Below are 26901 nucleotides of genomic sequence, written 5' to 3' on the forward strand. Positions count from 1 at the left end.
CTAACACTGTATTGCCCTGTAGGTTTGATGAAACAGTCAACTTTATTTTTATTCACAGGCAATTCCTGTACTCTGTGACTTCCCACAGGTTTGTGTGTACATACATTTAATTATAGCATACTGGTGCTAAATTTACAGCATTAAATATTTGTGTTTTTCTTTGGGAAACAGTGCTTTCTACCCACAAAGCCTTTTACTGTTCACAGTTTAACTGTGCTGTTCACATCCAATAGTTCTTGAATACAACTAATTTCTTGAAGCTGTTAAGGAGTTAAAACTTAAAGAACAAGCTTTGGTTTCTTCACTCTTTAACCAATCTGCAAATTAGTCACTGTAATGGCATTCATTAACTCTTTTAAAAAGCTCATAGTTAGCAACAGTATAAAAACATTTTCCAGAATTAATGACTCAATGCTTAAATTTCACACAGATTTAGCAATCACTCATAAGTAGTTTGTAGTGTTCATCCAGAGATTCTTAAGAGCATTGAGATTTGAAATAAATCATCCATCTTGAAAGCTCCAGGTGGTCTGTCAAAATGCTTCTGTCAAGCCAGCAGGCTGTCAGCAGGTGGGGGTGCAGGGGAGAGCACTGGCAAGTGCTGCATTGCTCACAGTCAGGTGCCTCAGCTCCCACCACAGTTCCAGTACAGTGGTTGACTCTTCATGTTGCATGCATGTAACATCTGGATTATTACAGTTATGAAAAGTTATCACTTGTAGTAAGGGTCATATTAGGGACTGTTGTTTCCATCAATACCCAAGGCACACTTGATCCATGGCCAGGCATATTCTGCAACAGAGAACAATAACGATGAGAAACTTTTCAGGAGCTCTGCTCTCAATCTATTTCCCAACCTGACTGCCGCAAGATGGCACCAGGAATGGGGGCAGCGGTTCTTCAGCTTCTGGGTTGCATGTGCACACTGCCTAAACTACCAGTCCACGCTCCCATTCCTTACCCCTCTGCTTTCCTCTCTTTCTTTTCTTCCTCTCGCATGACTCACAAGATAGGATCCCACCCTCTACCACAAACTCTTAAGACAGAATTTCAGCACCATGCTTCCCTTGCTCCTACCACACCACCAAAAGGGTCAGCCTGGACCATTATTTCCTACCACATGCTCACAGATGAGGGCCTTAGCACCATATTCCCTTTCCTTACCAGAACCCAGCAGTGCTGTGGTGTTCTGAGCCAGCAGCTGAGGAGGCAGCAGAGAAAATACAGCAGTTCCCAACCTTGTTTCAGTGTAAGATCATACAGGAGTTACAGGGCAACACTTGTGCACCAGTCATGCTATTTTATGTTATGTGGCACAGTGGGATCCTCTGACTGGCTATAATTTCCCCTGAGGGTCTTCAACAAGGAAATTAAAGGGTTACTGGGGAAATGGATCATTATGAGTGGGAGGGGACTAATAATTATATGTTTTCCAAAATATGCATTCATAACTTTAGAGCACGAACTTTACTGACAAAATGGTCAACAGAGCAGAACAAGTTAGAAGAAGTTTTTAGCATACAGCTTCATCTGCCTATTAACTTCTGCTTTTTTAGCCCCAGATCATACTACACAGTGTATCTGGGAACCTCATTACCTGTCAATGGGGTATCCTCCTTCACAAACGTTGACCAAGGCATACAGCTGTCTCAGTGCATACTCATACTGAAATAAACAAACACTGTTAATAATTGCAGTGATGAAGAACAGGTATTGCTTATCCAAACTAAACTGTGGAAGTAATGTAGACATGCTATTAATATTCAAGGTTTCTAATTGATGGTCTTGACGATCTAGTACTAGGCTAAAGGGATCCTTCTGCGCACTTTGCTCTTTGAACTTCATTAGGTAAATTCAGCTGTTGCTGCACATTGGCCCCTTAGGCAAGGCTCACCCATCAAACTAATTTCATTCAAAAAACCCACAAAACCAAAAAACCACGTAGCAGAGCAATGTGGCCTCCGAATAGTCTGATTGATTAGAAGCTCCAGCTGAAGGAGTGCATCTGCTTTTGATCTGTATACAGTACTTAAATCTTGACTAACTATAAAGTAATCCCATTGCTTTCTGCTAAAATCAATTAATTTGCTGTTGACTCATTGTACCACACACCACTGCCTGCTTAGGTTATCTTGCCTGACATCAGGACTGGGTTTTCTGGTCTAGGAACTGACCTCTCTTAGTCTTGTCTAAACAGTGCTTAGCACAACAGGATTTGGCCCTCAACTGGGATCTCAGGAAGAGTAGACAGTAATAAAACCCTTAAACTAAAAAGTGGCTCTCAGGAATTCAACAAGACCATGGAAGTAGCAGCTAGGCTGCTGCAACGAACTATGCAACACACAGTCATAACACAGAAATCTGAATGTACCAGGATTATGAATTCACAGTGGTGGTGCTTGTATTTCTGTTTTGCCAGTAGAGGTGCTTCAAGCAGAACTACAACACGACTTATTTAATATAGGGATTTCTGGGGAGGAGTTGATGAAGGGACAGCACTAACTAACAAAAATTAAGGATTATTTTTGGTTTTGCTTTTACTAGGAGTATTTTTAGTAATCTTCCTGCTTATCTACAGGTGTAGTAGAAGTGGTTTCCTGCTTTCAAAAACATTACTTAACCTTTCTCCAAAACTAAGCTGTACGATTGCCCCCAAGCTAGCTTTTTAATAAAAGCTGATTTTGAAGGTGTGTTTATGACTACTGTGCTTGTTTTACTGGTACGTTTATCAGGTTATAGCTAATGCTTGACTTACCAAGGGCAAGTGCCAGTTGAAGCAATGAGCTTTGAAGTGGTTCACCGCTGACTGGTAGCAGTCATAATTGCTGATGGTCAGTCTGTCTGACAGAATTTGGTTGGTCTGTTCTTTTGATCCTGTTACCAAGGTGATTATCTTTCGCATGGATTCTTGGATAAATTCTTTCACCTGCACATAAAACAACAAGAACTTAAAACACGCTTCTTCTAAACCTAATTTGAAGACTTTGAATGAAATTTCTCTTTCTTAAAATTTCCCTCAATTTTGGGCTCTTTAAGGAACCCATTTTTGCTATTTCTTTTTAGCAGCCTTTTGGACCTGTCTCTTTAACGCACAAGTGAAAACTAGGGAGTCAAAGTGAGACTCCTGGCACCCAAAATCACTCACTGTCCTTCTAGTGTTCTGCCTGAAGAAAGAAAACACCAACACCACCAATACTGACCACCATTCTGCAGGAGCTATTTGATTTGGGAGACTTCAGTTCTACTGAGACAAGAGTTTCTCTGATACCAAAGAGTAACTCCTCCCAACCAGAATCCCTATAGATGCAGATGAGGAATTTCCTGACAATAAAAGCTGTGAGACTGACTTTTGCATTTGCTTACATTTGCCTAGATAATCACTACTGAACATGCCTTGTGGAACAGATCCCTAAATTCTGGAGTAAACCATCAGCTAGAGGTTATCAGTCCGAAGAGTAATTTTGTTCCAATTTGCGAAAACTGGATGCGATCCCATTGGCTTCAGGGGTGTTACATCTGCTGTTGCTTATGATGGAAACAAATCTGACCTGATCTGTAGTTCAATTTTTTTCTTTGCTTACCTCCAGGTGTGTTTTCATCTCTGCAGCAATATTCTTAGCCTCATAAACGTCATTGGCAGCCATCAGCTTTCGTTTCATGATTGCAAAAGGCACATCAGGACTAGGTGTCAGGTCATAGTGTTCTACAGGTGGCAGAGAAATGGGTATAGCTTTCTTCCCCATGCCCTGAAACTGCATCACTTTCATGGAGGAGATACTCTGAAGGTTAGAAAGTAAACAAATTAAAACTGTCTTTGCTTTGCCATGCAAACCTAACTCTCTAAACTTGCTTCATTGGAGAAAATAAAGGAGATCACAGGGTTGTGTGTGTGCACGCGTACACTGGGTTTTTTTACACAAGGTGAAGGCTGCCAAAAATCAGGGAACTTTTATTTCCAAAACTCACTGTAGGGAAAAAGACTGTCAGGTTAAATAACGTGACTTCTTTTCTTAACAAATATTTAATCTGTTGAATAATGAGACTATTATAAATGATACATCACCTCTTAGCTCTTTCCATTCAAGGGATCAATGTACTTATTAACATGCCATTAATATTCATAATATGCCCAGAAGTGGTAAATACCCTTCTTATACTTGATTGAAGTGTTAAACCAATGGCAGACCTTGGAGGACAACTTGTACCCTGACTCCTCAGATTAAAGCATAATACAAGGCTGTATTTCCTTTAGCATCCGGACCATTGTCTCTTAAAAGCTAAGTGGTCTTCTGTGATGAAGTTTCATTTTCTAAATCAACCTGCCAGTTTACAGTGATTTTTTAAAAAAATTTTTTAAGAGATGAAAGTATAGAGCACAAAAGGTTTTAAGATATATCTGACCAGGAAGCCCACTCAAATACATACTCTGTTTCCATACTGCATCACATGGCTGGTGTTGGTGCGTTTCTTCACCAGCTGAAACTGCTTGTGGAGTGTTTCTTTTCTTAGATCCTCCTGCATGAAGAAACTTCCATGTGGTCACAGATACTTAAATTCAGCATTCTAAAAATGCAAGAAAACCTGGAAAGGGTCTTAGTTGCCAGTATGTAGAAGGAAGTATAGGGCAAGCGCTATACAACCTTTGAAAGACATAAAATTAAAAACTGAAAAGATTTGACAGCATATTCTCAAATTGCTTTTAATGATCTTCTAATCTCCCAGCAAATGGGCAAGAAGGGAGTGGGCCAGTATATAAATCCCAGATTTGTTTCGTTAATATTGATTTCCATTATGCTAACAAATGTGTTAGTCACAGTTCAGTATTTAAGGATCCCTGAAGCAGAGGTACAATTTACCAAACTGCCCAATTTGTTTCACAAATTTGGAGATGTGGCCTCAGATTAGCAAATCAAGATTATGTGAATTTTAAACAAGAAGTTAGACAGTTTCTAATCTTATAAATAACAAAAGAGAACATTTATGAAGGTTGGTTTTGGAAATAAATTTAGTGGCCCAAACAAATAAAGATTATATATGGTTCTGAGTGGTAGATAAATACTTTTACCAACTCAATTTGTTGATTTCAGGCTCACATAAAGATAAATATTTTCAGAAATCCTGTAAAGGAGCTATTTTTAAAAAGCCTAGTGATTTTTCATGCGTGGAAATGCAGAAACCTCATCTAAGTAACTTACTATATCTGAATCTTCCATCCAATTCACACTGTACCAGTCCCCAAGATAAGTCTGCCTTTCATCATCATAGTAACATGCATAAGATGACTCTCTGGGATTGGCAGCTGTTGTTGCATAAACTGTAAGACAAATAGGAAGTATTTTTTTTCTTTTTTAACCCCCTGCATGATTTAGTACTTAACTGCATGTGATATATTTGTCTAAATATTCTGGTTTTCAATCATTTACTTCTAAATAGCAGGAAGGAAAGAAGCCTGTTAATCATTCTGTTCAGTCAGCCTCAGTGCTGTTATAAGAGCTCCTTCCTTGCTGTCAAATGTGTGGTCTGGGGTGTTTAAGGAAGAATATGTGCTTCTGAGCGAAAAATCTACTATTCAAAGAACTACCTGAGAAGAATACAGTGCCCTGAGAACTACCTATAGATTCATTTTCTTTATTACAGTAATGAGGACTTCTTCCAAAACTTTGGAGTAAATCTTCTAAATCATCTTTTCTTCCAGAAAATGCCACCTTCTAAGTAATATCCTTTCTTGGATAACACTCTACACTAAGAGAAAAGCAAAACAAACCTCTACAACATCTGCCCCAAGCACAGTGTTCCCAGTAAGCCATCTCTAACACAACAGAAATACTGTAAACCTCTTTAAAGGTATTAAGGCAAAAGTTATTTTGGCTTTTTGCCACAGTCAACTCAGAGCATACTTGTGTAACTGAAGGAAAGTCCAAGTTTCAAAATGAAAAACGGTTAGTTATGCTTTTATATAGCTATAGTGTTGTTTCTACTCAGAATGTACCTGAGGCTCAAAAGCCAAAAAAAGTCTTAAATCTTCTCTTTGTAGTAAAGGACTGCTCTTACCATCCTTTAAAATACTTACTAAGCAACCAGTTAAGCTTTGTAGTTCACCACTGAAGATGCTAAAGACAGTTTCATAGTGTAATACATAAATTGTCAATTTTCCACTTTTGTAAGTCCGTGGCAGAGCTGGTGGTAAAACCAGAGTTCTCAGACTGGAAAGTTCTAATAGAACAAACTTTGAAAATGCTGATTCACTGCACATTTATTTTGAACAACTGTCAATATGAACATTCTGTGTGAACTTTCTGTAAATCCTTGACAGGGCTGTAAGAAGTCTAGGTGGGTGCCAGGCAGCGTACTCCAGGGCCAAAGACCCAGGAAGCCATGGATAGGCAGGTGGTTGCTCTTCCCTGGAATCACAGCTTCAGAACTACAAGAAAGTCAGAGCACTCAGTCTCCCTGCCATGGAACAGAAGTTTGAAAAGATTGTGGTTCCTCATCCTAATCAAGGCTGAGCTCCCAGCTCTGCGGCAGAGAGCTTAGAAACCCTGAAAAATCTGAGTTCCACTTCATGGGTTATTGTGCAAATGAGTGTAGCAAAATTGCCTGGCAATGGTGTCTCAAGTGCCTTTGCTACTCAATGAAACTGGTAGCAGGAACAGCTGTTAGCAGTGCTGAGGCTGAGAAATGTCAGTATAACTTAACTGCTAACAGTTAAGGGCAACCACATTGTTCCTGAAAATAAATACTTTTTTAACTTCTCATTTGCAAGAAACTGAAAGCCCTGCTACTCTTTCTAAGACTTCATTAATTCTTTAAAAGAACTTCCCATAAATGGAAAATATTACTTTAATTCTTGTGCTCCTCTGCTAAAACTCTACATAAAGGTGCTTTGAACCTATCCCTGACACGGTATCTGTTTAGGTCTATGGCAAGTTGTGACATTTAAGTTCAGTAAGTTAACTGATTGCTCACCATTGATATTATCAGCCAAATGATTCATCATAGATCCAGACTCGCATGCTTCAATGTAAAACACCATCTAGAAAATAAACCAGACAGCTTAAGAAATTTCATGAAGAAATGGAAAAAAGTTCTTCAGTGTTTTTCAGCTGTAACTAGCTGGCCTGTACTGCTATCCCTGAAACAAAAGCTAGCCATAATGCTACAAAATAAAATGCAAAAGCACGTAGATCAATTTTTCATTTTTGGGAACTAAGCTATGTGGAAAGCAGAAACAATCACAATGAAAAGATGCTGTTAATCTCTATAGAATCCACAGGGATCTACCGACTAATGTACATGCACAAATCAAATATACAGTCACTCTTTAGGCTCAGCACTGTACCACCACTGAATGTATTTCTGGAACCAATGGCCATTTCTGCGTTCCTACATACAGCCAGCCATAGTAGACATTACCACAGAAAGTTGCTTTAAAAAGACAAGCTACTAGAATGTTCTAAATACTAAATTTTCTACTTAAAACTACATGTGGTGAACTAAATGCACAGAATTTTCTGACAAGAGGTACAATCTCTTAAACTGTATTAGTAACTGTAAGAAAAACATGAGGTATATACAAACTCCCTGCAGTAACAGTGCACTCTGAAGTGAACAAAGCACAGGAAGAAAGAGTCAGGTACGTATTATGAGGGTGCAGTAGTTACGTTGGTCAGCATATATATTGTTATCAGAAGGCAGTTATCTACATCTCAACACTGACTGCAAATATATAGTAAACAAAAAATAGAAAGCAAAAATTTCAAGAGGATCAATCCTTTTAAGTGCAAAATCCTAATCCAAATATCTTTGCATGGCAACAGCTTCCTCCTGCTTGAAACAACTCTCAAAATGAAGACAAATGTCTCTCTTCCATGCCAGTTGCTCTTTTAATCTCACAACTTCTGATATGCTTGTTTACCTTCTGGTATTTTTTGTGACGATACATGTACGAAATAGTCTTATTCAAGTCCCTCACATGAAGCTGTAAAATAAGAAGGCTTGTATTAAAACCACTTATGTTCAATAGACACACAATTCACTTAACAGGAATAAATACTAACTGCTGTGAATATGTATACTGTTTCCCATTAAATACATACAGTGCTTTGTCCTTCTGAAATACAACATTTTAGTATTTACCACTCCAGAAAAAAAAGAGTAATGGTCCCAGATCATATGTATAGTGCACCAGAAACCCGAGTCGTACCTGTGTGAAACAGTCTGCTTGGACCATCACGGTCCAATGAAATATTAAAAGACATAACTTAATTTCAGCTGAATGCTTCAGATTCAAATTGGAAAAAATCCAAACTGCTATGATGAGGAGAATATTGCTGTTTTTCTGCCTCCCCCTCAGTATGGCAATGCATTAAATATTTCTGTGTTTTACATTTATTACTTATTATTTTAGTGTGTCACTAAAAGGATGGTTTTTGTGACAAAGTAATCCCCCAAAATGCTTACATCGTCATCAGGAAAAGCCAGAAGTCCTGGAGCTCCGTGGTCAGTGAAATAAACAAACACATGATCCTTGGGACCACTGTAACGAAAAAATTGCAAACAAATTCTTTCTAACCACTCCAACCTAATCTTCATTACAACACCAATCATCTGCTTCTCAATGCCAAGATATGTCAGTATTTGCAAATAGTACAGCTGAAGCACCTCCTCCTCTTGCTAATATTTTTTTCCTCCCAAAGTATGCTACTTTGGGTGCTTATGAGAGCAGATGAGTATCTGCAAAAGGAATGAAAACACGGATATAGGCTAGTCCCTCAAGCATGGGGAATATGGCAATTACACTTCATGTTTCAAACTGAACTGATTGCTGGTGAGGCAGCGGCTGGCATGTCGAGTATAGTGGGAGCACAGTTGTTTTTTAATGCATATCTGAAGAATCTGTTATACTGTGGGCATCTGTAGCAGTCTGGTAAAAAGGAATGCTTTTATAGCTAAGTTATACCAAGGCACCAATAACCCAGGGATAAATCATAAAAACTTCTTTCTTAAGATCCTTCGGTATGTTTATGTACTACCGTGTTGTGATCTGTATGGCCACCCTTAGCCAGATCAGTGTCAGCCTACATCTCCATGAAGAACTGAGGTGCATGCAAACTCCCCCGTTAGGCTAGACTGGCACTTGCACTAAGAGGCTCTGCAGTCGGCCAAGCACTGCAGGCTCACGGACTTTGATTCCTTAACATCTGTGTAGTACACTGTTTGCCGTAGATTTTTATTGCACTCTAAAGCAAACAGATCATGCTTGGGTGATATTAAGGTCTTGCCCTGATACCCAGATCTGCAAAGGGATTTTGCTTTTAAACTGTATTCAGGGACAATTAAATATAAAATATGCAAACAAATTGGAAGGAGTCCCCAAGCCCTCCTCTTTTCCTCTGTATCAGTGGTCCAGGAATCCATATTTGCTTTTGCTCTTTCCTGACTGCAAAGAGGTACAATTACAGCAGCTCAAGGGGACACTGTCCAGCCCGCTGCCTGGCCAATAATCTGCTGATTAGGAAAGAACCTGGAAGACAATCTCGAAGCCTTCTGGGCAGAGGACAATTGAGTTCTTGTCCCACCCAATAGCAGAAGTCAGACCACTGGGAAATTCACACATTGCCTAACAAAGAAGGCCTCACTTATTTTTCTGGTTCCCACTCTTGACCCTCTGTGCAAAAAATTTGGCCAATGTGAAATGTAAATAACTAGGACTTTTATAAATGGGTTCAAGTTCTCTTCCTGAATAGCTCAGAGTCTTTGGCCCTCTGCATATACACTCCCTTATTTGACTTGTAACATCAAGCTTTTACAGGTGAGGTGTGTTCTTAAGTACTTTTTTCTCAATGAACAATGCTTTATAGTCACATATTGACTCATTCCAGCTACTAGAAGAGAGCAACCTAGTAAATGAGCAGCAATTTATTATCTTTTTGCCTATAATGATATTTGCCTTGCATACATAATTTTCTATCTCAGCTTTTCAGGATGAAGTTTAAACAACTGGGAGCAATAGCTTATTCAACTACTGTCCTGCTCCTTCTCTTTTTTATTCTCCCCAATGCCAGGGCAGAATTCTTCTGTTCTGTTTCATTGTTTTGCCTCTAAAATTAAACTGTCAAATGAAGATAGGCACTTACACACTTTTTCTTTAACTAGGTTAGTCCTTCCAAATGGTCAAATTTAAATTCTTACAGGTTTTACAAGAGATACTGTACATAGAAAAATATAACATGATATAACTCTTTACCAGCAGTACTGAGTCAGAAATATAACACACCTTAGTAAACAGGCATCATACTTTCATATCTCAAACTCTGTAGAAGCAAGATGAATAACTGACACCAGGTATCCTTCCAAGAGGTCTTCTAATTAGGCCATCAAATACATTGCTTTTATTCTTGAATCATCTAAATTACATAAGCCTCTACAAACTACACCCATTAATTATAGATCTTACATTCTACTTATCCAGTCTACAATTTATTATTGTTCATATATTAGAATATTGTCAAAATTGCAATCATTTGTGTAACTTAGTTTACAAATACCTTAACCATAATACATAAATTACAAGATTAATTGCTTATACTACTTTTTCAATCACAAAGATTTTTTTGCATTAAATATAAACCATAATTCCATTTCATTACATTCAAGGCTTCAATAACCTTAAATCTGCCCCAAAGACCAAGGCTGGGATTAGACCTGCAATTCTTTCAGCTGACAAACTGTTTAAGCTCTGTCCCTCTGCCACTGACTGCTACGTCTCACCGCTTCAGGTGACTGATACAACTGTTCATGTAGATTAAGGCAAGCCTTAGCAAACCCCTTCTAGAGGTCTCCAAACCTTAATAAAATTCTCTTTGAATAGCCACTCTTGCAAAAGACAATAGTCTAAATAACAAATACTTTGATGACATATCCTCTAGAGTTTTTATACCTTAATCTATTCTGGACTCCATACCAGCCAAATATCAGCACTTCCTTCTTGGTGCTGGATAGTTTAAGAAACCAGAACCATTGTATTTCTAATGTGAATGATCTGGAATTGTCATCAATAGTCTTGCAGGATTCTCAAGTTCCTCTAATTTACCCTTTTCTTCTGTTGAAATCAGTGCTAATGCACAACTACATAGGGAATTATTTTCTAAATTAAACTTCTCTTACCTTTTCAAGACTTTTCCTGATCCCACCCCCTTCATTGCTTCCACATCTCCTCTGAGAATAGCAAGAAAATTCTTTGGAGTAACATCCTAAGGAGTTAAGAGGATTAAAGTTAAATCTGATCACAAAAACAACAACAAAATCTTCATTTAGAAAGATGGCTTCTGAAAGTCAGAATCCATGCATGGATGGCAAGTTCAGCTGGCCATCCTTTTCAATCCATCATTATATAATGTATTAGCCACTGATGAGTCACTTGGATACTGAATCACGAAATCACAAGTGACAGGATTACTGTTCTGATTTAATAAAACAATGTCTTACACAGCTGTTCTTCAAACTGAGTTACAACATTTAAGAATGCAAGACTTTTCCTCCTTTTATCTCATGTGCCTCCTTTTATTTCATGTGCCAGCACAGGAACAGTATAAAGATTTACTTTTATGACCACTGCTTCACTTCAAAGCATCTATTGTTTATATTCATCTTATGAACACCAAACTTCACCCCAAACCACGCAGGTGAATAAGCTGGAGGCTTTATACTATGTGCATTTTGGAGCGTAAGCTACTCCTGTCAGTGTAGGCTGAAAGGATTTATTCAGAACATTGGCTAATGCTGAACCTTTCCTGGGAAATGGTGTTTCATTCCTACCTCCTTTGTATAGTCCTTGGGCACCCCAGCATACACATCTGTGCCATTAGGTCTATTGATGACAATGCCTTTTGTCGGATTTCTGAAAGTTAAACAGAACATAAATATGAATAATTAGCCATGTGCCATACAAAGGCCACAGAATAACTGTCCTGGCTGGCCAGCTTGCCTGAGAGAGAGTATGGGTACTTGCACCATGTGTCATTAAGTGATCTCAGAATATAAAGGCCTTTTCACTTCAGCCAGTTACGTATGCTTGCCTGAAGTGTCCTTACCCTCAGAGTACCTCCGAGTATCCTGTTTCAGATCATGTTGATTAACCTGAAGATGCAGGTGGGTGGTCTCTTATACTATCATTTCTCTACTTTCAGTCTTGCCTTTAGTTCCCTTTACTCTTTGCTCCCAGTGCTGCTGTGCATGTGAAGTCTGCTGACTTCTGCTGAAGTTGACTCAGAATTAGAGGCTGTATAACTGAACTGTTTCATATAGAAAGCAATGATACGCTCTAGACAGTCACCAAGAATGGGACATGTACACTTTGTTGAATGTACATTCTGGGAATTAATCTGATAATGTCCTTTCAAAAAAGCCCTGCAAGTAATACACAGAGCTTCCCTATGTTTGTGTTTTCAAGCTATTTCTTTGTTGTAAATTGTTACACCTGGGAGTTAAGATCACTTACTCTCATAACAATGAAGCTCTGCAGTCCTCAGTGCCACAACTGATGCTGAGTTGCGAAGTAAGACTTAGAAAGCTCATGAGCACATTTCAAAGGAGAATTACTGTGCTAATAGATAAAACGTCTCTTATGCATATCACAGGTGGTTTTAAAGGCTTTTCTTACAAAACTACTACAAACTCAGAACTCATTGGTGACTATGGCCTGTTTGTAGTAACCATATAGTTTGTGACTAGGCACATTCATCACTTACTCATCATTATCAGCAATGTCATCATACATCATGACAATGATCTGTTCATCTGGAATTCCATTTCGGTGTACAATCTGGTACGCATGGCACACGTCTGCCTGAAATTAAGCAGATCTTCATTACTAGCTTTAACAGAGATGTTACCTTTGACACCAGAACAAAAATAGCTTTGCAGGCCTAAGAGCAGGCTATTGTCCAAAAGAAACTGCATTCAAATATAAGAGATTGAGGGTTGCTAGAGGACTGAAATGCAAAGGTTAAATCAAAACTCTGTGTCTTTAACTAGGAGTAGTTGCATTAATACTAAAAACTATGATTAAAATCTCTCATTTACCTATTTTGATTTCTTATTTAAACAAAAAACAGACGTTACTTCAGACTTGGTACAGATAACAAAATTTAACAAAAGGTTCACAGCAATGTTCTGCATTTTATAAGCAAATCTAAATGAAAACCTTGTGCACTGACAGACCAATCCAAAGTGTGTCAAGCAGCAGAAGAAAAGAGTTGGATTTCCACCAATTTCAATTAGTTCTGCACCAAGCCTGCATGACTAAGCATCGAAGACTGTCCTTGGCTTAAGCAAGTATGGTTTACCAATCTCATCTCTGCAATGATTTTATTAAATTTTGTTTTACTGGGTGAGAATTTTGGTTAAGGAAAATTTCCTTTTTAATTATGTATTTCTTGTAGAGTAACCCTGAAGCAACTTCAGGGCAAGAAAACATATTTCAGTGGAAAACAGAACTGCAGAATTTCTATTCAGGCTCTTTTCCTGACTTGTACAGGATATGAATAAGCAGGTTTTCTTTACAGAACCATCTTCCCGTGATGCAGAAATAACAATACTCATCAAAGTGATATTACAGTAAATGTAAACCTCTACTGGAATGCCAAATTCTTAGTAATCTCAGCCCAAATAATTCTATTCTTTTAGACTTGCAGCCTGCAAATGACCTAATGTGATATTAACAATCACTGAACTAGAACTCTAAAACAATCTCTAAAAATCTAAATCTAATCTAAATCTAATTTAAATCTCAATCCAAAACTAAAACAATCTCTAAACTAAACTGTAGAACTACAACCTACCACATGCTAGAAAAAGCTGTGCAGATTTAATGGAAGAAATCTCATCTAATAAATGCACACTCCAAATGCAGGCAAGAAGCAAGCTTTAAAGCTTACTTCTGCTGAACTGATCTAATTTTCTAGTTTGTAAACCAAACTGAAGTGGTTTAAGTGCACCTACATAAATTCAGATGACTTAGGAGTATTAGTGATTTGGACTAGTTTAACTGAAAGGACACTAAAATCCTGTCACTTCATAATCCTTGGTCTTCTAAGTGTAGCTGCAGCTGAAAAGAGGGTAGTTGTGCAAGTTTCTGGGAAGGGTGAGGCACATTCAATGCTAATGAACTCTCCCACAGCAAAATCTCTTCACGTGACTAATCCTGAATGTTAAATTGTCCTTACTAAAGCAGTTCCATTTCCTACTATGCAGGTCAGCCTATGTTCTTCTTCACCTCTCCCAGAAAATCTCCACTGTTTATTGTTCTCCATTTCCTTGTATGTCATTATACCACCTGCTGCCTCAACAAGTCAAAAGGTAGAGGTTAAAAGGAGTTATAAAGACATCACATATAATACTAAACAGAAGAATGCAGGTTGGACTAAATATGTATTTGATTTTCAGAAGCAACCCAAGCAGAAGAAAACACTACTCAGGGCTTCTCTACACTGACGATCATAGATTCCCTCTCATTCTCAAGACATAATACACTTCTGTTATGCTGGCAGAAACAGTTATAGGTTGACAACACAAGGAAATACTTAGGCATACTATAGTGATATAACAGCAACATACTCAATCAGCAAGTGTCTGTGCTCCCACAGACATGTGGCTGGCCAGTAGGAACTTCAGAGCTGTTTTTAATTAATAGCAAAGTACACCAAATTAGTTAAGCTTAGTAAATGCATATAATCAGCTTTTTTTGTCTACTTTCTCCATCCTTACAATCCATTGACCGTTTGCTCACTATGTTCTAAACAGCAGACATTGGCAGTAAGTTTAAATGGGTTAAATTTAAATTCCCAGGCGTAGAGGGAAACAGATCAGTGTCATCAACTCCCCTCAACCTTAACTTATGCCTGTTTGGGGATTGTCCCAGCCTTTTAAGGCTTTTGCTAAGGGAACTGTACCTGCTGGTATCATCAACATAGACTAGAGCAGCAAAAACATGTTTTACTGCTATAACTCCCTTGGCTAAGATGGGACAGTTCTGAGTAAACAGCTGCAGGTTTCTGTATAGAATTAGCTGACCTGACTAGCCACCTCCGATGTTGCTCACATGCTCCTCCTGTTCCCTCTGTACACGTAAAAAAATCTCTATAAAACCAGAATAGAAACAGTCTGCTGCTAGCGTAGAGAGGTGTATGTGAATCTAGAGTATTTCCTGTTGATGTGCAACTGCCTCTCAAATACTGCTACTTGAGCCTTGCTTCTTCCAGAAATATTTCTGGAATATCTGTACCTGTAAACCACCCTAAAAGAGACAGGTAATATTGTTCCAGATCTCTTGCTGGTATTATTCTTGTTGGCTTAGTATGTGAAATGAATGCTATGAACATTGACTGGATAAATTGCCACTAAATGCAAATCACACTTTTGTGGCCATGATTTGGGGTGGGTAGCAGCTGCCCTCCACAGAAGAAAAGGAGGAAGTGTAGCTGTACAGCTGCTACTGCACAACTGACCTCGCATGCCAGCTCCAAAATGGACACTGTTAATAGCATGGTTCAGACCTTTCATACCTAGGTTAGTCTAAACCTGTAACTAGCTGTTGCTACAACTTTCCTCTGCCATACAGCTGTTGACACATTTGTGTGACACAGCTTTCAAGCAGACTGCTGGGGGGGACAGGGGGGTGGGATGGTGCAAAGTTTTGGAAAAATCAAGTTGGTTTATGATGCATGCATAAATAGTTCCTAAAGGGAAAAGCTTGGACTTCTGTGAAATTGATTACTTCTGGTCTTATGACTGCTAGTTTCATGGCTAAAAAGCATGTGTAATGAACTGTCAGCTTCACCGCAAAGCGGCACTGTTCCCGTTACAAGTACACTGAAACGTCACAGCCTAAAAAAGAATGAATTCTAATACATCTGAAATATCAGCCAAAAACTATAACTGTATTAAGAACTTAGGACAGGTTTTCCTGTAGCTTCTGTTACAATTCTGTGGCACAGTAAGGAAGTGTTTATTAAAGCCAGGTAGCCAAGGCACCCTTAATGTCCACTACCTGCAAGACTGGTGAATTTAGGACTGGCCTGAAATAAGATACTGCTCTGGTTGGTAGCGTCCAAAACCTGGAATAAATACAGTCCCTGGCCCATAAAGGTCAGTAAGTACAAGACTAAAAACAACTGAAAACAGACCCATGTATGCAAATTCAAATATTTTTATTTTCAGCATTTTAATTTTGCAGGACTTTTTCAGCTATTTTTCTCCTCGAGTATGTACTCCACCTTTAGTAAGACTGTGTTTCACATCAGGCTTTTCCACTGACTATGTCTTTTGGAGTATCCAGAAAGTATTGGTCTGTCTCTGATCTGTTTGTGAAGCCAGCTTCAGGTTTGAGTTAGCTGGTACAATCAGCTCCCAGGAGAGGCAGAAGTATATACAAAATTCTATTTCTCTTAAGGAGAACTAGTTTGTTGGCTCACTCTCTAAACATACCAGTAGCATTTAATGCTGTATTTGGTCACATATGTCACTAAGCTTTCCAGAGATATATCATCTAGCTCTTTGCATAGTAGAAACCTGAGCAATTTTCCCAGAGAACGGGGAGAATATTCTTTCTGGTATATATTATGAGTGCTTAGTTGCATTTAGGAAATAGCGGTGAGTCTGGAAACAAAAAAGCTGCCACAGAGAAGTCAGAATAACTGCTGAGGAGCAGAAAGGAGCAAGCTGATAGTCCCTCCACAGTCCAAGCAACTCTAATAAAAACCACTAAGATATGGGTGAAAACACCAAAGAACCGAGAAGCCACAAGCACAATGCAGTACACAAGCTAGCTTTGCAACGACAGTAAGCCCAGCATATTGGGCTGTATCCTACTCAAAACACTTAAATTTTATTTTAGGAACTTGATGAGACAAATGAGTAAGACAAGTTTAGATCATTCTGATTAGGACACAGTCCAAGCTCAGCCATCACAGAGGAAACAAGTGCCTGCAAGGTGTGAATCTCACTCACAGATAAGTGCAAAGGGTGGGTTTTTTCCTCATCTTGTCTACACTTGAGGTTTGCAACACTGATAGTGGATCCTGACCACTGACAGCTGAATTACAAGTCTTAGAATGAGTTTCAGATTCCTTGAGGTTACAGGTTGTTGACTCAGTGCTTCCAGGGTCTGCACAGTTTTTACAAACCTACTGTTCATGGGGTCTGCACAGCATATAATGATGGACAATTTCCCCTACAACTTTTCAGGTATGAAATTTGAGACATTTTTGAAGGTATAATCTTCTTTTCCTCCTTTTATGGTGGTTTAGTCAGATGAACACATACTTTCTGCAGTACTTACCTGGTGACAGTAAGAGAGTATGTTTTGACTGTGTTAGGTGCAGACAGCATGCCAAACAACTGGAGCTCACAAAATATAAATGTAATACAAACATGCAACATCATGTATTAACTGTACCCTGAACAGCTGAACTGAGCAATTGAAACCCAGAGATGTGTCTGCTGAGGTCTCAAATTACAAAGTGCTCAGTGAGTGCTTAGTTGCATGTAGTGATGAGTGCTTAGTTGCATGTAGTGAAGAGCAACCAGTCCAATGATAAAAACCAGTCCCACCAAGGAACTACTTACAGGAACATTCACATCTACAAATTCACATGTGCACAGGCTAAATCAGAGAAGTTCCGAGTACAACATATTTTCTTCTGCAGTTTCTCCCTTGGAAAGCAAAGAATTACACAAATCTGCAATCCTGGAGGACTGCTTTGCTTCTGATGGTGCAGGTATTATTCTACTGAAAAATAGCACGCGTTTCTGCATGTGTTCACTGTGGAATGACTTTCATGACGGATGAAGCACAGAACTGGAAGTCCAAGTCCTATTCCTAGTTCCACTGCAAGTGACTCAAGCTAGTAATTTGAATACTTACAGAGCTTTTGCTTCCACTGCTGGAAGGTAGGGAGCACTAACACGCACAAAGACATGGTGATCAGCCTGCATAATATTTGCAAAATCTATTTTATATATATCTGTATATATATCTGAGATTTCTGTAGTACCTTTCTTCCTCTGTATAACTCTCCTAAAAATCTATGGTTCAGCCAGTTTTGCTGCGAATAAAATTTCCTCACTTTTTGATACCCAAGGCACCCTTCTTTGGATTACACTTTGTGGCACACAGAGTGGATCTTCCATGACTTAACTGCTGGGTCTGTCTCACAGTGTGCCCTCCCACCATGGGTGCTCACTCCTGCCAGGCCCTTAAGGTTGGTCACAAATGGCCACTAGGCAAGACAGCACAGACTGCTGATGTGCTGCATCTTGGGGGAATTAATTCTTTTCGTAACAAGTTAGAGGCATGGCATCTTGCCCAGGACAGGTAGGTAGGAGCTCAGTCGCATTCTGAAGGATCCTTCACTCAGACTCTCTTACTTTATGATGCTGATTTTGTAACTTCCATAGGACTTTTAGTGGTGTCCTTATTTTCTTTTTTTTCCAAATTTTAATACTGTACCTGAAGCAAGCAGGAAAGGTTAAAATACAGAACTCTCTAGGATTGAAATTCAGAACAATCTGACGTTGCAGATATTTTGCATTGTTAGTTGACATTATCTTCAAAATGAAGGTCTTTCTCATTTTTCTAACCTTGAAAAGCACTTACTCAGTAACTGTCTGCAAAGCACAACCGCACTCAAAAGTTGATTTGCTTCTGTGAAACTGGCATGTTAAAAGACTTACTGTTAGACACAAATATCTGAATGTGCATTTTACATTCTTCATACACTTGTCATTGAAGGCTCACTGACAGAAAGGTTAAAAAGTCTGTGCTTGGGCAACTGTAGAAAAGGAATTCTCATGAACCACAGCTTCAAAAACGTAGTTTTATTTAAAGAATGAATGTTGCTGTATTAACTCCTCCTAGAATGGGAGGGAGACAGCTAGACTGGTTGTATAGCAATAGCAACAACCAGACTACAACTCAGTAATTATATTTAGATACCCCAGGGCAGGCAGTGATCAAATGCGCCACTAGTATTTTTATAATTGTTTTCCAATTCCAACTTTAAAAGTATCTTTTTTAAGATTTAATTTGAAATACGAATATATTTTATTAAGACTGTAATATTCCCACTATGGTATCAGGCAACAGCTACAGTGCAAGGAGCTGGCAAAATCCCTGAAAGAAGCCTGTCAAAGTGTGGAGCTAGGATTTGTCAGTAACAGGTTCTTCAGATGCAACAAGGTTGTCAGTCTGGTTCATTCAGTTTTAAGCTCATCACTGTGCTGAAAGTTACAAGCCATTAATGTGTTTAAGGGATCGCCCAAGAATTCCCCAAAGGGAAAAACTGCTGTAGTCTCCTGACAGCTGATTACAAGTCTTGAACTTAATCAGAGTTAAATCACTTAGATGTAATCCTGTCCATCCTGACACTCACACTCAGACCACAATTCCACAACACACTGGCTTTGACAGCAGTGTCAAACTCAGGAGTTCCTGTTCCCTTTTCTCCTCTTTCTACCATTCTCTGATCCCTGCACCCCAGTGCACCATATCATTGTTTTGCCAACACAGCTCTGAGACTGTCCTGTCGAACACAGTCAGCAAACTGATTCAGGTTAAAAAGGACCCCCTTCTGCATGTCCTCCACCTCACAAAAACATACTATGCATTTGCAGCCTTCACAGATTTTTTTTAACTGGAAAGAAGAAAGGGAGAGGGAGCTTTTTCATAACATAAGGAAAAGAGGAAAACAAATGGAAAGAAACATACACATGTCTCAAAATGAGATTTAATTCTAGACATCATTTGTTCACCTGCAAGCTGGATCAGATCCTCCTGCTAATGACAGCTTTTCAAAAGATGAATGACTGGACAAAGTTGTAAGTAAAAAAATTTCAAATAGTAAAAGGAGCAGCGGAGGGGAATTCTTGGGGCAAGAACAAGAATTAAGGTCAGGCTCTGACTGAATCTTGTTGCTTTTGTTTTGAAAAAATTCACACACTCCTGGAAGTCTAGAAGTAGAAGCACTTCCCCAAATGACAGAAGGGCTGAACTAGTCTAGGCAGTTGTCATCTCCCCACAAGTCCCAGAGCTGCCATTTTCTGGAGTGTGGCCAACATCAGCACATGGGACCAGTGGTCCTTACCTGGTGTCGATAGTTGTACCAGCCATTTGAACCTGCAACAAGCACCACCCAGTGCTTGCCTCCATCTTCAGGTTCTTCCATGGGGAATGTGCTGATGCCCAGAGCACAGCCCAGCAGCACAACTGCTTCCAATATCATCTCTCTTCTTTAATTACGCCACAAATGTGACAAAGAAAATCCCTAATGAAGAAGTTTGAGAGAAGTAAATCAGAGGACAGTCAAAAATAAAGCAAAAGCAAAACAATCATCAGTAGTATCACAACTAGAAGCTTTTCTTGCTTGTAGGCATCGTGTGTGTTTTACAGACCATTCAACCCACAGCACAATTTCTGGTCATATCTCCCTTTAGCACCAAGCTGCTATTAGTTACAAGAGTTTTCTGTCAGCTTTCAAATCTAACTGAAAGCAATCCTGTATAGGACAACCAAGCCTTTCAGCTCCCTCTGGTTGTTTTGTTCTATAATAGCTGGTAATGAATAAGCCTCAAAAACAGAGCAAGCCTCACTATCAAGTATTTCAGAGATAAAACTTTTTCAGATTAATACTATTCTCTTGGTCTTCTGCCTATTTCCCTGGTTTCCACTTACTGGCATCTAGCCCATTATTACTGAGCTGCTGTGGGCACAAGGATGCATAGACATGGAGAACTGCTTGGGAGTTGGAAGGTCAGAGTGTCACAAAAGCTCTCTGTGCCCGGAAAGCCAGAGAGGGTGGAGAGAGGCCATGCTGCTGTTCTGCACAAGATACAGCCCTAACTGCTGGGGCTGGGGGGAAGTGCAGACTGTGAGAGCCTCATGCTATTTGTGCTACCTGTTACGCTAGTGGAGAGCAAATGTGAACTGGTACCACATGAAAGAGTAGCGTTTTCATCTCTTTTGCACAGTGGTTAAGTGTTTGCACAAAATGCACAAGACTCAGGTCTGAGCCTGTAGATGCCAGAAAAACAGAGCCAGAGAGGAGGTTTAAGCCCATGCAGAAATGGCTCTTTCTACTTTCTTGAAGTACACACTAGAAGTAGTGTCCCCACTAGTGAACTTCCTGAGCACCTTGATTGTCTGATGAAGTGTTTGCTCTAAAAGCGAACAATCCGTCCATATCTAATCAAAGGTTTGCTTTTTGGGTGGTTTGGAGCCAGGGGGGCAGAAGGAGAAGCAGGTTATGTATATTGGTCGCAGTCCCAGGTCTGTTGCATCCAATGCGTAATTCCTAAAGCAAACTCCCCTGGAGAATTGCATGGTCTTGGCACATGCACAAAGATTCATATTTTCCCATGCTCCAAGAGATGGGATTTTACACTGGTCTACTTATAAAAAATTGATTCTGGAGGTTGATCATTGCTGCTATGTATGGAAGAGGTATTGTAGTAATAGGTGGAGTAGTCCACTTTAGCATGGCTTTCTCTGGAATAAAAGCTTGAAATTCCCAAGCCATATGACACAGTCACAAGGCACAATGTCAAAGCTGCCACTAAACTAAATAACTAAACAGTATCTAAGTCAGTCTCAGCTCCCCACAGTCAAAACCATCCATCTTCAGCCACTCAAATGAGGCCGAAACAGAGAAGTAGTCAGCTCACCTCCAAAGCAGCTGTGTACAGTGAGGACTGATAACGAAACATGTAGTATGGGTCTTTCCAAGACTGGATCTAGTGGTCACAAAGATTAAGTCTTGCAGGCAGTAGTATGAAAAATAAATATTTTATATATATATATGGAAGCGTGGGGTTTTTTTTTCTTTTTAATGGAGCTAGAACAAGGTAAAGGAAGTCATGCTAGTATATCAGCTCCTACAGGAAGAGCTGTTACCACACAGAAAAACTCCAGAACAGAACCAAAAAGACAGAACTAAATGTTAAGTGCTATGACACCTCTTCTTCCAAAAACTCATTTGAATCTAGGAATCTTATCTTTCAGGAATAAACCCCTCCTGTCACTGCCTGCAAGCATGAGATTTGAGAGTGAGAAAAATACATGATAATTTAACAATTTAGGGTATGTTGAATTATTAGCTACTTCAGCAGTTAAGCAAATATGGAGAAATAAGCAGAATTTTTCAGCAGTTTGACAGACAGTTATAATCCCTCATGTGAAGCTGGAATTGTAAATTCTTGTCGTTGTCAGCAGTGACACGTGACTCTGGCAACTCTGCCTTGTCTATCTTGTTAGTTCTTCAGATGATTAAGACAAATAACATACTAATGACTACGTTGAAGATATACCGTATTTACAACATCCACAAAACCTGCCTATTCTGTTGCCTACAGCACATCTAAGATTCAGACCAAGTTATTTAAAACTTTTGTAAAGTGTCACAATATGTCATGGGCCAACAAGCCTGTTCATTCCCAATATTCAGTTTCAGGTATATGGAACTCCTGAAATATTAGGCAAGAAAAGAAAATATTTTAGACGATCTGGTTAGAATTCTTAACTGAGTTTGACTTACTGGAATATGGAGATGAATTTCATGCCAACAGATCCCTCAGGGCTGAGTATCTGTTTCATGAGAAGAAACTTTTTTCCATGTTCATTAAAGCATAACTTTTCATTTCTCTGACTAAAAACATTACTTATATTTACATGAAAAATACAAAGAGAAAGTAAATAGTTCAAAGGATTGCTGAAAGGCTGGATGACACTTAGCTCTTAGAGATGTATATCATTAATTCAAATCCAGAACATATCAATAGAAGCTGTGTTGCTGCCAGCTGTTCACTGGGCCGTATAACATGATGGCTAATTTCAAGGCAGATCCTAGCAGACAGGCATCCATCACACAGAAACAGTCACTGCCACTGGCTGTCAGTTACTGATATACCAACCAAGGGAGGCTGAAGTCGCTTCAGAAAAAATATGCTGTGGAGTGCTAAATCCTGAATTGGAAACAGTTTGATGGGACTGTCCTGACAAGTTCACACTCCAGACTACACTAACAAGGATCTATAGCTCTCGGGACCCCAGCCAGTACCTCTGCACAGGGCCATGCTGTGCAGGACGCAGGTGTACCAGATACCAGCCCTGCATTCTGCCTGCAAATAGGCTCACAGCAGAAAAACCCAGGGCCAGATCAGGAACAAAGATTTAAGCTATCAAGCCCCTCAGGCAGTCCCTCCATGAGGGATTCAATAGTCTCCCATGTGGTACGCAGATAGCCAGATCCTCATGTTTCTCACCTCTGCTGAGACAAACTTGTGAATGATGCAGAATGCCCAGGGGAAAAAAAAAATACCAAACAAACACCAAACACCAAGAAACATTTGGATTGTATTAGAAAACTACATATGTTTTGTCACAGTTTATCTAGAATAGAAAAAAACCTCCTCTTTTATACTAATTAATGACATATAATCCCACTTATCTGTCTTCTCCTATAATTAAATCAAATTAACACCAGAAAAAAAGGGGGGGGAAAAAAACCTAGATATACCACAATGCACTAATAAACCATGATTAATAAATGCTCAGCTCCCCAAGGTTCTCCAAGCAGCATTTAAAATAGGTTTAACCATTAAACACGTGTGGTGGGAATAGGTCTTTCACTGCTTGTTTCCAACTACCAAAAAAAACCAAACCCCAAAACCTCACATAAAAAGAAAAAAACACACCACACCCTCACCCACTCCCCCACCCCCATATTTCTGCTTGTTTTAAAGAAAACCTTTGAGTGCTCAGGCAGGCAATTTAAAAGACTGTGTTCTGGGCTGTGATGAATAAGTTCTTGACCTACAGTTGAGAAGAGAAAGTTCCCATCACAGTCTATGTCTTCAGGTCACATCAGAAGAGGAACCAGCTCAGCTGACCAGCTTACCACAGGTACGCAAAAAGCTTTTTTCTGAAAGCAAGGAATCAAAGATTTGTCACATGCAATCCTAAATGCATGCAGAGTGAGACTACATGGAAGAATTGAAAATTCACTACATGATAATCTTAGAGCTTTGGCTGACCCCCAAAAATATGAGAAGATGTGATCAGCTCTGCCTAGTCTTTCTGGTAGAAGAGTTAATTAACTTTGCTTTGGAGACCATGTCAGGAAAAAGGCACATCTCATGGACATAGTGGGTTCAGCATCAGATCTACACACGCAGAACCACAACATGTACACACACAGGTAGGCTGCTGCGCAGTCTGCACAGTCCCTGGAAGAAGCATGGCCAGAACTGGGTGGCTTTTGCCAGAACAATTCACTCAGCTCTTAAAAACCTGTTTTTCCTGACAGAGATACCTTGACCACTTCCCATTACATGGCTAGCACACATCTCTGAATTGGTAAGAGAGCAATGCTTAAGAAAGACTGCATCTGGAAGTGGCCAGCTGCTGCTAGAACAGTTCTTCTGGTCAACAGCCTGTTCCTCAAGTTCCCAACTTTCCTTCGGGAAAAGAGTCCACTAAGATCAAAAATCTTAGAACAATGGGATACCACCCTAAAGAAAGGAGTTTGAGTTGATCAAAGTATTTTCCACTAGTGTTTAGAGTGATGTTGACACTTTGGTAGCTTAAACTCCAAAAACCTCAAGCACAGCCTCTAAGCGCTATGTAAACAGAAACCATACATCTATTTTCCCTTCATGCAAAATAAGTGAATTAACAGTAATCTTGGGGAAAAATAACAGCCTTAAGCTAATCAGCTGATCATTCCAGTTTTTCTTGGAAATTTCTCTTTTCAGCTGCTCTTCTTATGACCACCAGCTTTTTAGTTTTCAGAATCAAGTCACAATTCCTTTTCCTACACAGTGCTTGCATATTGCCTATCACTGTAATATTTAGATGCTGATTTCCACAAAATATGTGACTCACGATAGCCCTCCTCATAGGAAACTAATGTCTGCAGTTCTCTGTCAGCAATGTTCTGCCTACATATGCCGACTGCTATGCAAACTGAAGCACCTACACCTGTGATTAAGCCCCTGCAGAAATAGTCTGATTTTCTTTATGCATTTGTATGGTAGAATGAAAAAGTCTTTACCACTATAAACTCTGATAAGGTACATTTTGAAGGAGATTATGGTCTCTGTTGCAAAACAATTCTTTACAAAGTCTACTAGTAATCATTTTATGAATCAACTTGATTTGATTAGCACTTGTAAAATAGTTCAGTGTAGCTACTGAAGATATGTCATTTTTACTGTAAAAACAAGAATTTGTAATTATGTTAACTCAGAATAGTTTAAAACATTTTAAAACGTTAAATAGAAGTATTTAAAAGTCATTTTAAATAAAGCTCATTCTACTCTTTGCAGATTTGTCTTTCTCAGCAGTAAAGAGATGGCACCGTTTACCAGAGGAAAAAATAAAAATCACTCCTTATGTCACCAGGATGGTGACAATCTAATACACCTGGTTTAGGGGCATTTTTTTTTTTTCCCTACACACTTCAAAAAGCCCAGATTCAAATTTGGTAGATCTTAAGGATTCAGTAAAGCTGTTTCTGCTATTTACTTTCACATCTGTCTACAGATATACAAAAGCCTCTGCAATCACATTCCGATGGTAGAAAAAACAGCTACAGCAACTCTGCAAGAATAACTTGGTACATTTCATGATTCAGGACAGGGGCGGTGGGGGGCTGAGGGTAGAAGAGTAAGTTGGACGAGGGGTAAGCATTTCTGCTCAACAAAGATGGAAGCATTTGGAGTGTGGACAGAATGAAATTCTGGAGAAATGATTACTCAGAAAGTCTGAGATTCCTGCACTCCTCATGTCTTTTACTGTGGTTTATCTTAGCGTTTCAGATCTTCACTGGAAAATTTGTTTTAACCCTCAAATATAGACACCCGACACAGTGTTGGCCCGTCCTAATTAGGAACTAGTGGTGTTACTAACTCCAAGCAGACCTTCACGTTATGGCAGGGTTGTCTACCGGTTATAAGGAACAGCAGCCACAGTGCAATACCCTTCGGGTACTATCAGATCTTTGCAGAAAGCCTATATTCTTATTCCATCCTTTTCCCCCGTTAAAAATGTATTACCGGGGACTAAATCTGTGCTGCTGCTACTGCTTCCCCCCGGATCTCCCTGCTCTCTCCTGTGCCAGCCCTGAGCAATGCCCCCCCGAGCTTTGACTCCCCTCCCCGGTGAAGCCCTTCCAGAAGGGCGAGCTCAAAGACAGTCCCAAGCCAGAAGGGCCCCGTGACGGGGGGACAGTTGTCCCCAAACCCCTTTTATTAAGGGCAGCACTGACGATGCAGCTCGGCGCTCTGCAGCAACGCCCACAACGCCCAGGCGGACGGCGGGGAGACCGGCCCCTCTCGCAGCGCCCCAGGCGCGGGGGGGGACACTGCAAACCGACCGGACCGTCGCCCCGTGCCAGCCCCAGCGCTCACTAACGGCCGGGCCCCGAACAGCTCCCGCCAGCCGGGGGACGATGGGGCGCCGGGACGAGCGGCGGGGGCTTGGCAGCGCTCAGAGCCGGTGAGGGAAGCCGGCGCCCCTCGGCCGCTCCCCCGGAGCCGGCGGGGCCCCTCGCCCCTACCCCGGGCAGCTCTGCCGCCAGGGAGCGGAGAGGGCCGGCAGCACCCCACGGCTCCCCTCCCTCAAGCGTACCCCTGCCTCCTCCCCGCCGCCAGCCAGCTGTGACAGAACCCTCCCCGGACAACGCAGTCCCGCGGCGCTCCTAGCCCGGCCACGGCCGCCGGCCCTTACCGCGCTGCCCGCGGAGGTGTCGCCGCCGCGGCCGCTGTGATTGCGGCAAGCGCCGTGCGGGGCCGAGCGAGGCGACCGCGGGCCGAGGCGGGCGGAGGCCGGCACCGGCCAATGGCGACCGG

General features: G+C 40.3%; 1 protein-coding gene across 2 annotated transcripts; it reads right to left on the reverse strand.

Annotated features, from left to right (window-relative positions):
- Positions 1 to 21: 21 nt before the first annotated feature.
- On the reverse strand, positions 22 to 26901 carry LGMN (legumain). Of its 2 annotated transcripts, XM_074824974.1 has the most exons (15): positions 26780 to 26827; positions 23868 to 23972; positions 20142 to 20321; positions 12750 to 12847; positions 11818 to 11899; positions 11167 to 11252; positions 8461 to 8536; positions 7916 to 7978; positions 6967 to 7033; positions 5196 to 5314; positions 4426 to 4515; positions 3582 to 3779; positions 2756 to 2926; positions 1598 to 1665; positions 22 to 792 (listed from the first exon to the last, which is right to left on the reverse strand). In XM_074824974.1, the coding sequence occupies exons 3-15, from the start codon at positions 20277 to 20279 to the stop codon at positions 753 to 755; spliced, it is 1296 nt and encodes a 431-aa protein (XP_074681075.1). In that variant the 5' UTR covers positions 20280 to 20321; positions 23868 to 23972; positions 26780 to 26827; the 3' UTR covers positions 22 to 752. The 2 variants fall into 2 exon arrangements, with proteins under 2 accessions (XP_074681075.1, XP_074681074.1); XM_074824973.1 differs by lacking the exon at positions 23868 to 23972 and having other exon boundaries at positions 26780 to 26901.

This window comes from Strix aluco, chromosome 4 (genome assembly GCF_031877795.1).
Source record: "Strix aluco isolate bStrAlu1 chromosome 4, bStrAlu1.hap1, whole genome shotgun sequence".
In the NCBI taxonomy this organism is placed as follows: Eukaryota; Metazoa; Chordata; class Aves; order Strigiformes; family Strigidae; genus Strix; species Strix aluco.

What these genes read in the sequence shown, in the direction of transcription:
- LGMN (XM_074824973.1), bottom strand. Translation starts at nt 20,279, where the DNA reads ATGATATTGGAAGCAGTTGTGCTGCTGGGCTGTGCTCTGGGCATCAGC. An exon ending in GGTACAACTATCGACACCAG is followed by an intron (nt 12,848 to 20,141) that starts GTAAGGACCACT and finishes GCTTAATTTCAG; the next exon opens with GCAGACGTGTGCCATGCGTA. An exon ending in GGATGGAAGATTCAGATATA is followed by an intron (nt 4,516 to 5,195) that starts GTAAGTTACTTA and finishes TTCTTCATGCAG; the next exon opens with GAGGATCTAAGAAAAGAAAC.